General features: G+C 49.0%; 1 protein-coding gene across 2 annotated transcripts in view; it reads right to left on the bottom strand.

The window, feature by feature from the left end:
* Positions 1-12,363, bottom strand: part of AKNA (AT-hook transcription factor) — a 49,726-nt gene that overhangs the window by 13,678 nt on the left and 23,685 nt on the right. For both annotated transcript variants that reach the window (XM_083158902.1, XM_083158903.1), the window contains exons 12-18: positions 10,757-10,964; positions 10,169-10,266; positions 8,451-8,668; positions 8,220-8,355; positions 917-1,027; positions 406-497; positions 220-309 (exon numbers count right to left, since the gene is read on the bottom strand). In XM_083158902.1, coding sequence (XP_083015028.1) covers positions 220-309; positions 406-497; positions 917-1,027; positions 8,220-8,355; positions 8,451-8,668; positions 10,169-10,266; positions 10,757-10,964 — 953 coding nt within the window. The remainder of the gene's footprint in view (positions 1-219; positions 310-405; positions 498-916; positions 1,028-8,219; positions 8,356-8,450; positions 8,669-10,168; positions 10,267-10,756; positions 10,965-12,363) is intronic.

Below are 12,363 nucleotides of genomic sequence, written 5' to 3'. Positions count from 1 at the left end.
AATGGTAATTTTATTTATAGAACGCTCTTTCTCCAATCGTAATCAAGCGTTTAACAGATATAATGAATGTAATACAGTACAGGAACAGTGAAGTACAGAAAAGCTTTTCATAAACGAAAGTCTTGAGTCTGTTTGTGAAGGTTTCTGGAGTGGGGGCCTCTCGGACTGTGTGAAGCTGTTATATAACCCCCTCAAAGTCATGCCAGTACTGTAGCTCACCTGTATATTCCCCCCGGACTCCTCTTCCATCCAGTGCAGCTCGCTGAGTGAGGTCCTGGCCAGGAGACATGGTGCTGCCTAATTGGTCCTCTGGGTGGACAGACAAGAAGGATACATCTCAGTTTCTACCTTGTACTAGTTCAGTGGCAACTAAAACAGTGATTCTGTCTTCTATGAGATACTTACCCATTCTTGGTTCCTTTGAAGAAGCCCCACGTCTAGATATAGGAGAACCCAAGCCAGGGGCAACGTGACAAGCTTTCCCTTCATGTACTTTCCTGCAAACAGTGATCAATGCTTGTCATCATTCCTATACGGTCATCATGTCTATAGGTTCCTCATGATTACAGTAACTATACCTATAGGCATACTTGCCTACCTGACCCTCTCCATGAGGGAGAAAATGCTCTGTCCTGGACATCCCAGGTAATGATGATTCTGTTAGACAGCCCTACCCTTAGCCTGCGGTTACATCTGACTGATACTAATGCCTGAGAGAACCCTATGGCAATAACTCTTTTTAGTTCATAGCTTGGCAAATGATTTTTGATACCTTAGATAAACAATCCTTCATATGACTATATTTTATAATACTGTATGTATTAGCGAATGTTGATTACTTGCGATTGCCCAGATGTGAGCATCCAAATGTAAACAGCCCCTAAGAATAAGCCCAAGCCACTAAATCTGCACTCACTGATTGGCAGCCAGCGGCCCTGTGAGTCCTCGCGTCGGTGAGCGGTGCAGGCTGCTCTCTAGATGTTGCCGGAGCTGAATCACCTCCTTCTGTAGGTTGCTTATGGCCTGACTGGAGGGAGAAAATGGAGATTAAAGGGGATGTAGGTAAATAGACATAAATAACAAAGTGATTATAGTGAGGAAAGTCGCCGTGGGCTTCCTCTGCCGTTGTTTTTGGCAAAATTACCTGTATAAATTTTCCACACCAGTCTGATAATGTAAGTTATAGATAAACACTGGTAAACCTGAAAATATCATGATTGTAATTTCTTCCCAGAAATTTCCAGATTTTCATTCCAATCAGCCAGTGTGTATGGGCTTTACCTGACGTGATTAGCAGCACCCAGGGCCGGTGCAAGGCACCGGAGCGCCCCAGGCGAGTCGGGGTGGGGGCGCCCCGGTGCCGGGGGGGTGTACCTGTCCTGCGGCTGTGTATATAAAGCTTGCGGCGGCGGCAGCGGGGGTCCCTGCAGTCAAGAAATAACGAGCGCTATCCGCCTGGCTATGCAGAAGCGCTTCTGTTGTGAAAACACTGGCCGCACGGTGCACGCTGATTGGCTGAATCTCAGCCAATCAGCGTGCGGCCAGTGTTTCCACAACAGAAGCGCTTCCGCATAGCCCGGCGGATAGTGCTTGTTATTTCTTGACTGCAGGGACCCCCGCTGCCGCCTCAAGCTTTATATACACAGCCGCAGGACAGGTACCCCGCGGCACGGGGGGGGGGGGCGAAATGCCGCCCTCCAGTGGCCGGCACCCTAGGCAAATGCCTAGATTTGCCTAGTGGTGGCGCCGGCCCTGGCAGCACCTGTGTTTTCCTGATATAAGTGTTTCCAGGGCAGGAGGTCAGTGTTCCTGATGGTGGAATAGCCACCCAGGTTATAGGCCGGGATTATGGGCTATGGTAGGGACCCCTGGAACATACTGAGGAGTTTGTACTATGCTGTGACACCTGTATGCTGCAATGCTGTTACCATCCTTGCCTACGCTGTTTACCTACTTCAAAGTAAAGACCAAGACTTCATCTTATTCAGTGCATGTGATTCCTTGTCACAGTATAGTTACACATCTTACGACAAGCTAAGTTCCTGTACAGATAGACAGGCCACTCTACCATTAACGGACAAGGAAAGAATTTCTCAAGGAAATAAATTAGACCGGGATGCGGTCATTTGGTCTACTGCATTATGGTCAACAGTCATTAGGTCGAATCCATTAGGTCGACATGCTAAAAGGTCGACATGACTCTAGGTCGACATGGGAAAAGGTCGACATGATTCTAGTTCGAAAGGTCATTAGTTCGACAGGTCATTAGTTCGACAAGGTCATTAGTTCGACAAGGTCATTAGTTCGACATTGTCTATGTCGACATTCACAAGGTCGACATGGAGTTTTTCACTGTTTTTTGAGCCAACATGTGCCGACAGGCGGTATTTCATGCCCTACCATCCACTAGGGCGTGGTGGGAGAATAAAATAGTGTGCCGAGCGATGCGAGGGGATGCAGTGCACTTTAAACTGTGTCCATGTCGACTGTGTTGACATTCAGGTAAAAAAAACAGTGAAAAACCCCATGTCGACCTTGTGAATGTCGACATAGACAATGTCGAACTAATGACCTTGTCGAACTAATGACCTTTCGACCTAGAATCATGTCGACCTTTTCCCATGTCGACCTAGAGTCATGTCGACCTTTTAGCATGTCGACCTAATGGATTCGACCTAATGACTTTCGACCATAATGCAATAGACCAAATGATCCCAACCCATTAGACCGCAAGTCGTGGCAAATTGTATGTATGTTCTGGACAGTGACAAGATCCAATTCCAGCTGCATATGACATGATGAGGGATTTGCAGTATATGCAATTGGGGAGATGTTCTTGCTGAGTATGACTCCTGCTACTGTATGTAAATAAATACATTTGGGGTGAAGAACTTGCAGCAAGTGATAATGAGCATATCAGAATGGCGGGTTCTATTGCTGTGTACACACGGTTCAATTCAGTGTCATTTTTGATTCGATTTGGACTATGTAGACCAAATCGAATTGAAAATTACACAATCGAACAGTGTTAGCTGTATTCGATCCCGATGCAAGGCCCCACAGTATCAAAGGCAGAAATGGACTTGGCAGGCAAGTCTTTTTGTGCTTCGATATGTCAAATCAAAAGCAGTTCCTTGCTGCCCAATGCAGCATTCCCCCCTCCGTCCCCCATGCGCTATCCACCCCCCCAGGGCTGCCAAGAGAAATCCTGGGCCCCGGTACAAAAACTTCCCGGGGCCCCCACGGAGGGCGCTCCATGCATACTCCGCCAGCGCTTGCTCCCCTATGCCCCCATCATATACCAGAGCTTGCCAATTTCTTTCAAATGTAGGATACAGGATAAAAGTGCAGAGCCGGAAATAGGGACAGGGCCAAATTTACACCGTAATGCCTATTACACATGCATTCCTCCCAACATGACCCTTTCCAGGAGGGACACAATGCTCTGCTCCTTGACTTCCATCTTGATGTATGATTACCATCACCTGTGTTGAACAGGTTAATTTATAAGAAAGGTGTTTCAACACAGGTGATGGCAATCATACATCAAGATGGTAGTCAAGGAGCAGAGCATTGTGTCCCTCCTGGAGAGGGTCATGTTGGAAGGTATGCACATGTCACACACCCATTACATATTATATCACATGGTATAATGTCTGTAATGCCCAGTACACATTATGCCACATACCGTAACACCTATTACATATTTTACCACACGCTGTAATTCCCATTACATGTTATTCCACACACTGTAATGCTCATTACTCATAATGACACACACTGTAATGCCTATTACATATTATATCACACACCATAATTACATATTATGCCACATACAATAAGTTCTGTAAATATATGGTCATTGCGATGGGTTTCATGCTTGATGCCAGGGGTTATCATGCTCTGCCAGGGGTTAACATGGTCTGTCAGGGGGTTAACATGCTCATTGCCATGGGGTTAGCATATTCGATGCCATGGAGTTACATGCTCTGCCAGTAGTTACATGCTCTACCAGGGTTTAACATGCTCGTTGCCACGGGGTTAACATGCTCTGCCAGGAGCTCGACCTCAGCCTCCAGGGGCTGGCTGGCAACTTTCAGCCTGGGGGGCAAACACAAGCAAGTGGCCCCAGAGTGATAGAGACTGTACTAGGGAAAAGGAGACAGAGGAAGAAACGGCCGAGGAAAGGGAGCTAGTGAGAGACAGCAGATGTGATGCTGCCTGATTTACGAATCCCTAGAAATTGTTCCCTGCAGCTACCATTCCCCACAGTTATGGGCCACACATTGCGTAGCTAGCCTGCAGAAGGTTCCTGCAGAACCCTCTCTGGCAATGGCCAATGCGTGTTTGCAGTCAATGGGACTGTGCATGTACAGTAGCCACAGTAGCACCTGGAGCACATAACAGGGATGAACATCCGGCCAATAGAAACTGCATGTTGCAATGTGATACTGGTTGCTCATACCATCTCCAGATCGCACTGCATATGCGATTTTTCGATAAATGGGCCCCATAGCCAGAGAGAACAAAGGGGACAGGAAGATAGTGAGAGAGGTCGCAGTAGAGAGAGAGGCTACAGGGGAGATAGCAAGGGAGGCCACAGGGGAGAGAGCGAGGGAGGCCGCAGGGGAGAGAGCGAGGGAGGCCGCAGGGGAGAGAGCGAGGGAGGCCGCAGGGGAGAGAGCGAGGGAGGCCGCAGGAGAGAGAGCGAGGGAGGCCGCAGGAGAGAGCGAGGGAGGCCGCAGGGGAGACAGCGAGGGAGGCCGCAGAGGAGACAGCGAGGGAGGCCGCAGGAGAGACAGTGAGAGAGGCCGCAGGAGAGAGCGAGGGAGGCCGCAGGGGAGACAGCGAGGGAGGCCGCAGAGGAGACAGCGAGGGAGGCCGCAGAGGAGACAGCGAGGGAGGCCGCAGGAGAGACAGTGAGAGAGGTCGCAGTAGAGAGGGAGGCTACAGGGGAGATAGCGAGGGAGGCCGCAGGAGAGAGAGCGAGGGAGGCCGCGGGAGAGAGCGCGAGGTAGGCCGCGGGAGAGAGCGCGAGGTAGGCCGCAGGGGAGACAACGAGGGAGGCCGCAGGGGAGACAGCGAGGGAGGCCGCAGAGGAGACAGCGAGGGAGGCCGCAGGAGAGACAGTGAGAGAGGCCGCAGGGGAGATAGCGAGGGAGGCAGCAGGAGAGACAGCGAGAGAGGCCGCAGGGGAGATAGCGAGGGAGGCAGCAGGAGAGACAGTGAGAGAGGCCGCAGGAGAGATGCAGCAGGAGAGACAGCAGGAGAGACAGCGAGAGACGCCGCAGGGGAGATAGCGAGGGAGGCAGCAGGAGAGACAGCGAGGGAGGCAGCAGGGCAGACAGCGAGGGAGGCCACAGGAGAGAGAGCGAGGGAGGCCACAGGGCAGACACAGCGAGGGAGGCCACAGGAGAGAGAGCGAGGGAGGCCACAGGGCAGACACAGCGAGGGAGGCTGCGGGAGAGACAGCGAGGGAGGCTGCAGGGGAGAGAGCGAGGGAGGCCGCAGGGCAGACAGCGAGGGAGGCCACAGGGGAGAGGGTGAGAGAGATTGCAGGGGGAAAAGTGAGAGAGACCACAGAGAAAGAGTCAAGGGTGAGGGGAGAGGGAAAGAAACTGAGAGAGTGAGAGAGACCACAAGCTTGAGATAGAGACTGTAGGGAAAAGGGAGAGAGTGAGAAAACCCGTAGAAGAGATACAGAGACTGCAGGGGTGAGGGAGAGAGAGGTAGGAAGACTGCAATTGGAATTGGGGGTACCTCTGTGTTGTTCTCTGCAGCTGTTCTCAGGTGCAGCTTTCTCCAGCCTGTGCGGTGCCAGGGGGAAGCAGGGACCAGAGAGAGTGAGTAGAAGACAAGCTTTGGGGGCGGAGCTACCTCGGAATAAGGAAGTAGTCTGATCTGGTAGTGGGGGGGCTGAGGGGGGAACCTGTGAATGAGAGGGGCTTCTTCCTATGGCAGGTTCCTGAATAATAATCAGGATGTGCAGGAGAGTCCCCTTATAGTGCCCCCTTCTCATGCTGCTTGCTGGACACAGCAGCGTGTGTGTGTGCAGCAGCCAGACACTGACAGTCGGGAGGAAGCAGAGAAACCTTCCCGGCTGTAAGATCTGCAAACACAGCGGCCCTATTTCTGCAAAATTGTTCTGGCCTGGGGGGCAGAAGGCACCCTGCCCAGCCCGCCACTGTCAGCCTCTCACCTTCCTTCCCCTTACATGTAGTATCCGTCCCAGCCAGGCAGCAGGCATCCACCGGCAGGAGCTTGCTGGCTGCTGCAGCTGCTGCACACAGACACAGACAGACTCGTGAGATCATCTCGCGAGAGTGTCTGCAGAGCTCCGCAGCGGAGGACTGGCTGCTGCTGCCGCTGCCGCTCACGCTGTCAGGGAAAATATTTTGAAGACCCCTCACCCTGCCTCTCCAGGTCCTTCATAGCCGGCGGCACCCAGCCGCTCACGCAGCCGCCGCTACACAGCTGCTATCAGACCCGGCGCCTGGCTCATGTAAATGGAAAAAAAAAAAAAGTGTGTGTGTCGTGTGTCTCTGGACCCGGGCCCCCCTGACAGGCCCGGGCCCCGGTAAAGTGTACCCGCCCCCCCTCCCTCTCGGCGGCCCTGCACCCCCCATCCCTCCCTCCTGATGCTGGCAATCCCCTGGGTCCCAGCGGCCCTCGATATCAAATCGTTATCGACGGCCACCAGGTCGAACTGTGTGTGCTTTACACAAGTAAAACGAAACAGGTGGGATGTCATATACAATCTGAGAACAGACCCAGGAGGACATACTGTAGGTAAAACCTTTAGACTTGCCTTTCAAATTATCTCCATTTTAAAACATGGGGCATTCATGCCAGGATCTCACAGATTTCTGCATGTCACCAGCTGCTACATTTACCCCGATGCCTTTGTCAGCTAATCATCCTTTTCTATCATTTTTACTAGGATCGGGGGCGTAGCAAGAACTTTGTAGGCCCCGTAGAAACATTTTGAAAGTTCCCTAGTTTCAATGCTTTTATAGACACCGCTCTTACATTTCATGTACCATGGTAGTGCCCTTGTTCATTTCATGCCCTATAGTAGTGCCCTTATTCCCATAATGCCAGACATTGCCCCAGTTCACATTATTCCGCACAATGCTACCAGTATATATATATGTTTGTATTGGTACACAACTTGATAAACAACTATATGACTGAGGTGCAGGTGGAACGGGCACCCTAAGCCTCTGGTCCTCTCAGCAGTGGAATCCCATACACTCATTATAGCTATGCATATTTAAAATCATTAACAGATACATTAACATACAGTAGTTATGCTATGAATTTACATGGCATAGCTAGACTCCCTTTTAACTGGGACACTAATGACTTACACATGTTCTGTGGCTAATTAAACTAGGTGATATACAGGCTTGAAGATGGCCAACCACAGAACTTGTGTAATTCATGAGTATCCCAGTTGAAATGGTGAGTCTAGCTACGCCATGTAAATTCATCAATAGATAAATTAACAGGCCACTGCAGTTGTGTATATATTTTATTTTCTATTAAATGTCATTTATTTTCATAGTGAAACATATAAAACAGATTATTGCCATTACCAATAAGCATCTATATTAGATTAGGGGTTAGTCAAATCCCACTGTGCAGGGCGTAACATTCCCTAATTACACTATCTCTAACAAATACACAGGTGCAGCAGCAAACTGAGGAGTACCGCGGGGAGCCAATTAGATAAAGCCTCGGTGCCAGGCTACCTGGTTCTCAGTCTACCTGGTTCTCAGTCTATTGTCTGGCTGATCATTATATTTATTCATATGAATATAATTTATCATTCTGGGTGGAAAGTGGAAAGCTCCGTATATTTATGTGAGATTTGTGATTCCTTGTAGTATTGTTATTTTTTGCATGATCAATGATATAATTAAGCACCAATCAAAGTGGGTGATACAGAGGTGTAGTTACTCCAGCTGCTGCGGAACTACACACCCCAGCATGCTCTGCAACAGTTCTGCTGTTAGGGCATGCTAAATCTGTGTTGTGCATGCTCGGATGAGTAGTCCAACAGTAGCTGAAGTGCCAGGCGCTGCCTACCCTAGATTTACCTATGGCAGATGCAAGTATTTTGTGCATTACTAATATTAAAATGCACCTACATTTCCCCAGAAACCAGTGACACCAGCTCATAGTGTTAGGGGTCAGACATCACATCATTGACTTACTCTCTCGCTGTACGAGATCCTACCACGTCTCCATCATACTGGGATAGTTCCTCAGTAGGTGACAGTAACCGGGAGGCTCCAGAGTAAGGGTCGCCCATGACGTCATTAAGCGCTTCCTGCTCGGAGTCTGTTTCATCTACCATGGACAGAAAGATGGGTGTGATTCAAATGGTACAACTTGAAAAGAAAAAATGAAACCCATATATGAATACAATCAGCAAAACCACTCACCAGGTGCACTCGATTCTCTGCCTTCACTTTCAGTCAGACTCTTGGGCCCCGGGGATGGAGAGCTGGCTTCCGAAGGACCCATCCAGTGACCGCTCTTTTTCCTCTTCTCCCATAATGCTTTGTGTGTACCAGACAAGTTGTCACTTTCGGCTTTAGAGAGTGGTCTGGCTTTGTTCAGGGGAGAATTGGTTGAAGAGCTTGGTAATTCCGAATTGGCCCTGAGGGGAGATGGAGAGTGCGATGAATGACTTTGGTTTGGTTTGCAGAAAGGATACAAAGATGATATGGAGAGTATTATGGTTCCCGGGGACCCTGTTTTGGTTTTGTTTTCACATAATTCTTTAGTGTTTTGGGAAATTATCAGTTTTGGTATCAGAGGAAATGAAAAGAGAGGAAATAGCAGAAGTATGAATAGCAATATTCCTGGGTGTGGATTAACAGATTGCCAGTCAGAAGGTGAACAGTCAAGAGCTCACCAGATGGTCAACAGTAAATAGGTCGACACCATATGGTTGACAGTCAATATGTAGTCAAAAAAAAAGTTACCGCAATTTTGGTGTCATTTTGTATGTTTTACCCTATATGACCCAAATTTGTAATGTGCAGGCTTGTTCTGGGGGGGAAAGGGGGGGTTGGGCACCTGCGGGACGGAGAAAATAGGTGGGCAGAGCTATGATGGAAATGTGCAGTTTGGGGCCTGCATGATTGCGTCATCGTAGTCACGTCCCCCACCATACAATGTCCGTATTGCAGGTAACAGGCATTGCACAGCAGTAGGCGGGGCTACAATGATGACCCCCGTGAGACTGGCCGCAATGCGGGGGACTTGCCCTCATTTCCAGGGGGGCGGTAGGCAGACCAAAATTTCTGGAGCCTCCTAGGACAATCAACCATTTGCTCCCAAAATGCTGGAAAACAAACAAAAATGTGTCTTTAGATAAGTCTGTTAAATCAACAGGATTTAAACAATTTATGTGAAAGCAAATTTACTTTTTTCCACTGTTTGGGAGCAAATGGTTTATTTTCCTATGCTCCCATACGTCACCAGATCTTTGTTACCACCAGACAGATTGGACAGATAAATCTTTAGGTGCCTACCAAGCTATTGGGTGCCTTTAGGATCAGTTAGCTTCATCAAGAAGACAAATGAACTATCACAGCAAGCAATGAGGAGTCATCTCTGCTTTTGGGAGTGGCCCAATCCCCCCCCATTCCCTCAGTACCATGTGAGGGGATGTATTCGCTAACAAATTCCCTCGCATGCATCCCCTAGCAGGAGAAATCATTTGATGGTCGCTGTCCGACAAAGAGGGGGCCGGGCACTGACATCCTGTGATGTCAGTCGGAACACCTGCGTACCCAGGGGAATGCCCAGCGTTTTCATGAGGATGCCCATAAAACTGTGGGCGTTCCTCTCTTGCAACCAAGTTTCCGCCCCTGTCTGCCCCCCGCCTCCCTCCCTGTAGCGAATTAACTGGGGATTGCCTAATCCGTTCGGTGCCGGGTTTGCACCTGCACAGAAATGAGCAAGCCCCGACCAAACCCCGTCCATCAGGGCTGGGGATGAATTCGGATTGCTATGATGTATACAAAATATATATATATATAATTTACTAAAGCTTCTCAAAAAGAGAAGTGCAGGTGTTTCCCATAGCAACACCACCACTTTTCTATTTAGAAGCTTTATACTGTTACTAAGCCAATGTGGGCAGTGCTACCTGCTGAGGCTGGGCAGATGTCTCTGCTTTTGGAGGGGTGACCGGCCACTTTCTGACCCCAGAAATCCGCTGTCAGTTTCCGGGGACAAGATCCTTCTCTGTGAAACATAAATCCAAAAATAAAGAGATTTCTTGAACTTCAAATCATTTGTTTTTGTTTTCAATTAGGGATGGAAAAGGACAATAATGTAAAGGTGAAAAACAAGAGCGACATGTACATAACAGCTAAACAGTGTTCATATATCAGACCATATACAGTATATTAGAGGAGCTTCACTTAAGATCCAAGTGTATAAGCGCAAAACATTAACAGCAGACAAAGAAAGCTTTATTGAAACTTTACGACAACATAATAACATCCATCAGAACAGAAACCAACTATTTTACAATGTAGAACGCAGGATGAGATACATTTCTTCATTAGTTTGGCGGGAGACATGCCACTAAGGCTGATGCCACTAGGAAGATGCGGGTTTAGGCCTAATGGGCCGATGAGCCAACAATATATTGTTCAAGTGTGGACTGTCACTTATACTTATAATTAGTAGTAAATAGTAATGCACATACAGTATATAGTTCCAGTCTTACCTGGGCAATGTTTTCTTTCATCCTTGATGCCGCATTCTGGGCTGAGGGGCTTACACTTTTGCTGCTGCTACAATTCTTATGAGACGGGGTTCCTTGAGTGTCCTCCTCACCGATAGACCATACGACTTTGGGAGTACTGGTGAGCTGCTCTCCTAGATGAGTCCTCATAGATGCACCCTGTGGAGATGTCTCGGAGCCATGGGACATCCTGGTAGAAAACACATTGGGACAGATATAGTAGGTCCACAGCTGTAAGAGTGCAGTGCCAGCCTACAGATTACATACTGTGGTATATTTACTTGTCATAATCGGTGAGAACTGAGCTCTGGTTCAACACAATGACAATATATTTTCCCATGGTTTATTTTCACATAAAATATGGGTAAAAATATATAGGCAATACAGAAATATATATTTATGCTATGTTTCCACACCTTTTTTATTGTAAAGCCCCATACAGACGGGGCGACGGGGGAGCTGGTGCTGAGCACCAGTGATGTGTGCTGAGCGATCCGTACAGGACAGCGTTTTGCTTATGCTAATATGTAAAATGCTGCGATCTTAGCAGGAAAGACAGTGCAGGGGTGGTGGCGACACACAGGACCGCGCATCCCCATCTCTTGGGTGCATACACATGGAGCGATCCGTGCTCCATTTCTAAGCGATCTTGTCAGATCGCTTAGAAATAGGGGTTGAAATCGCCCCGTGTATGCCCCTTAAGGCTATTAAGAAATATATTCGATTAAGAGCAAGGTTCTGTCAGTACCTCAGGTCATATACTGCCACTAACTGTCAGGGATTACTAACCTGAGGCCCAGGCTTCGCTGGGTATACAGGCCACACTGGGGTTCTTTGGACCGGAGCTGAACAATAGTCCAAGGGTAGAGATTCAGGTGCCGGACGGGGTCCCGACAATCGGGATCCCGACAGGCATTCACCCGACGTCGGGATCCCGACTGTCAAAACACAGACAGCCGGGTTCCCGACGTCCGACAGCTATTTTCCCTCGTGGGGGACCACAACCCCCATAGAGGGAGAATGCAATAGGTGGCTCGTGTAGCGAGCGAGCCACTGTGCCCGCAGCGTGACGAACGCAGCGAGCCCGCAAGGGGCTTAGTTGCGCTCACCATGCTGTCTGGGTCAGGCCAGTCGGGATCCCGACTTCGGGCTAATGACTGTCGGGATCCCGACTGTCGGACCCCTGTACCACACCCAGAGATTCAATACAGTGCAAACAAAATGGGGGATGTCAGCCATAAGTAAATTGGTCTGTGCACTTTAGCTGTGGTAACGAGCAATGGCGGCTGTAACGCCAACCATGTAGTGCAACAGTGGGGTGGGATCACTAAGCACATATAAACGTACTTGTTATCATGTATGTAATACATGTGCTAGATGGATCCCCCAGGGATCAGCAGCACTGTACGCATCGGGTGGCATGCAGCACCCAGGAATCAGCATAACCCATAATATACTCTTAAGCCTGCCCCCGGGACTCCTGTGAAACTAGCCAATGGGAGTCTGGGGATTAGAAAGTGTGTGAAAGCTGATTCCCTGTCGCCGCTGGTAACGAGCACTTAATTGAATTTCCCCCCTAAAGGTGTAGT

The sequence above is a fragment of the Crinia signifera genome, chromosome 9, assembly GCF_055691185.1.
Source record: "Crinia signifera chromosome 9, ASM5569118v1, whole genome shotgun sequence".
In the NCBI taxonomy this organism is placed as follows: Eukaryota; Metazoa; Chordata; class Amphibia; order Anura; family Myobatrachidae; genus Crinia; species Crinia signifera.
Note: the sequence above shows the minus strand (reverse complement) of the source record. Positions and strands in the feature narration are given on the sequence as shown.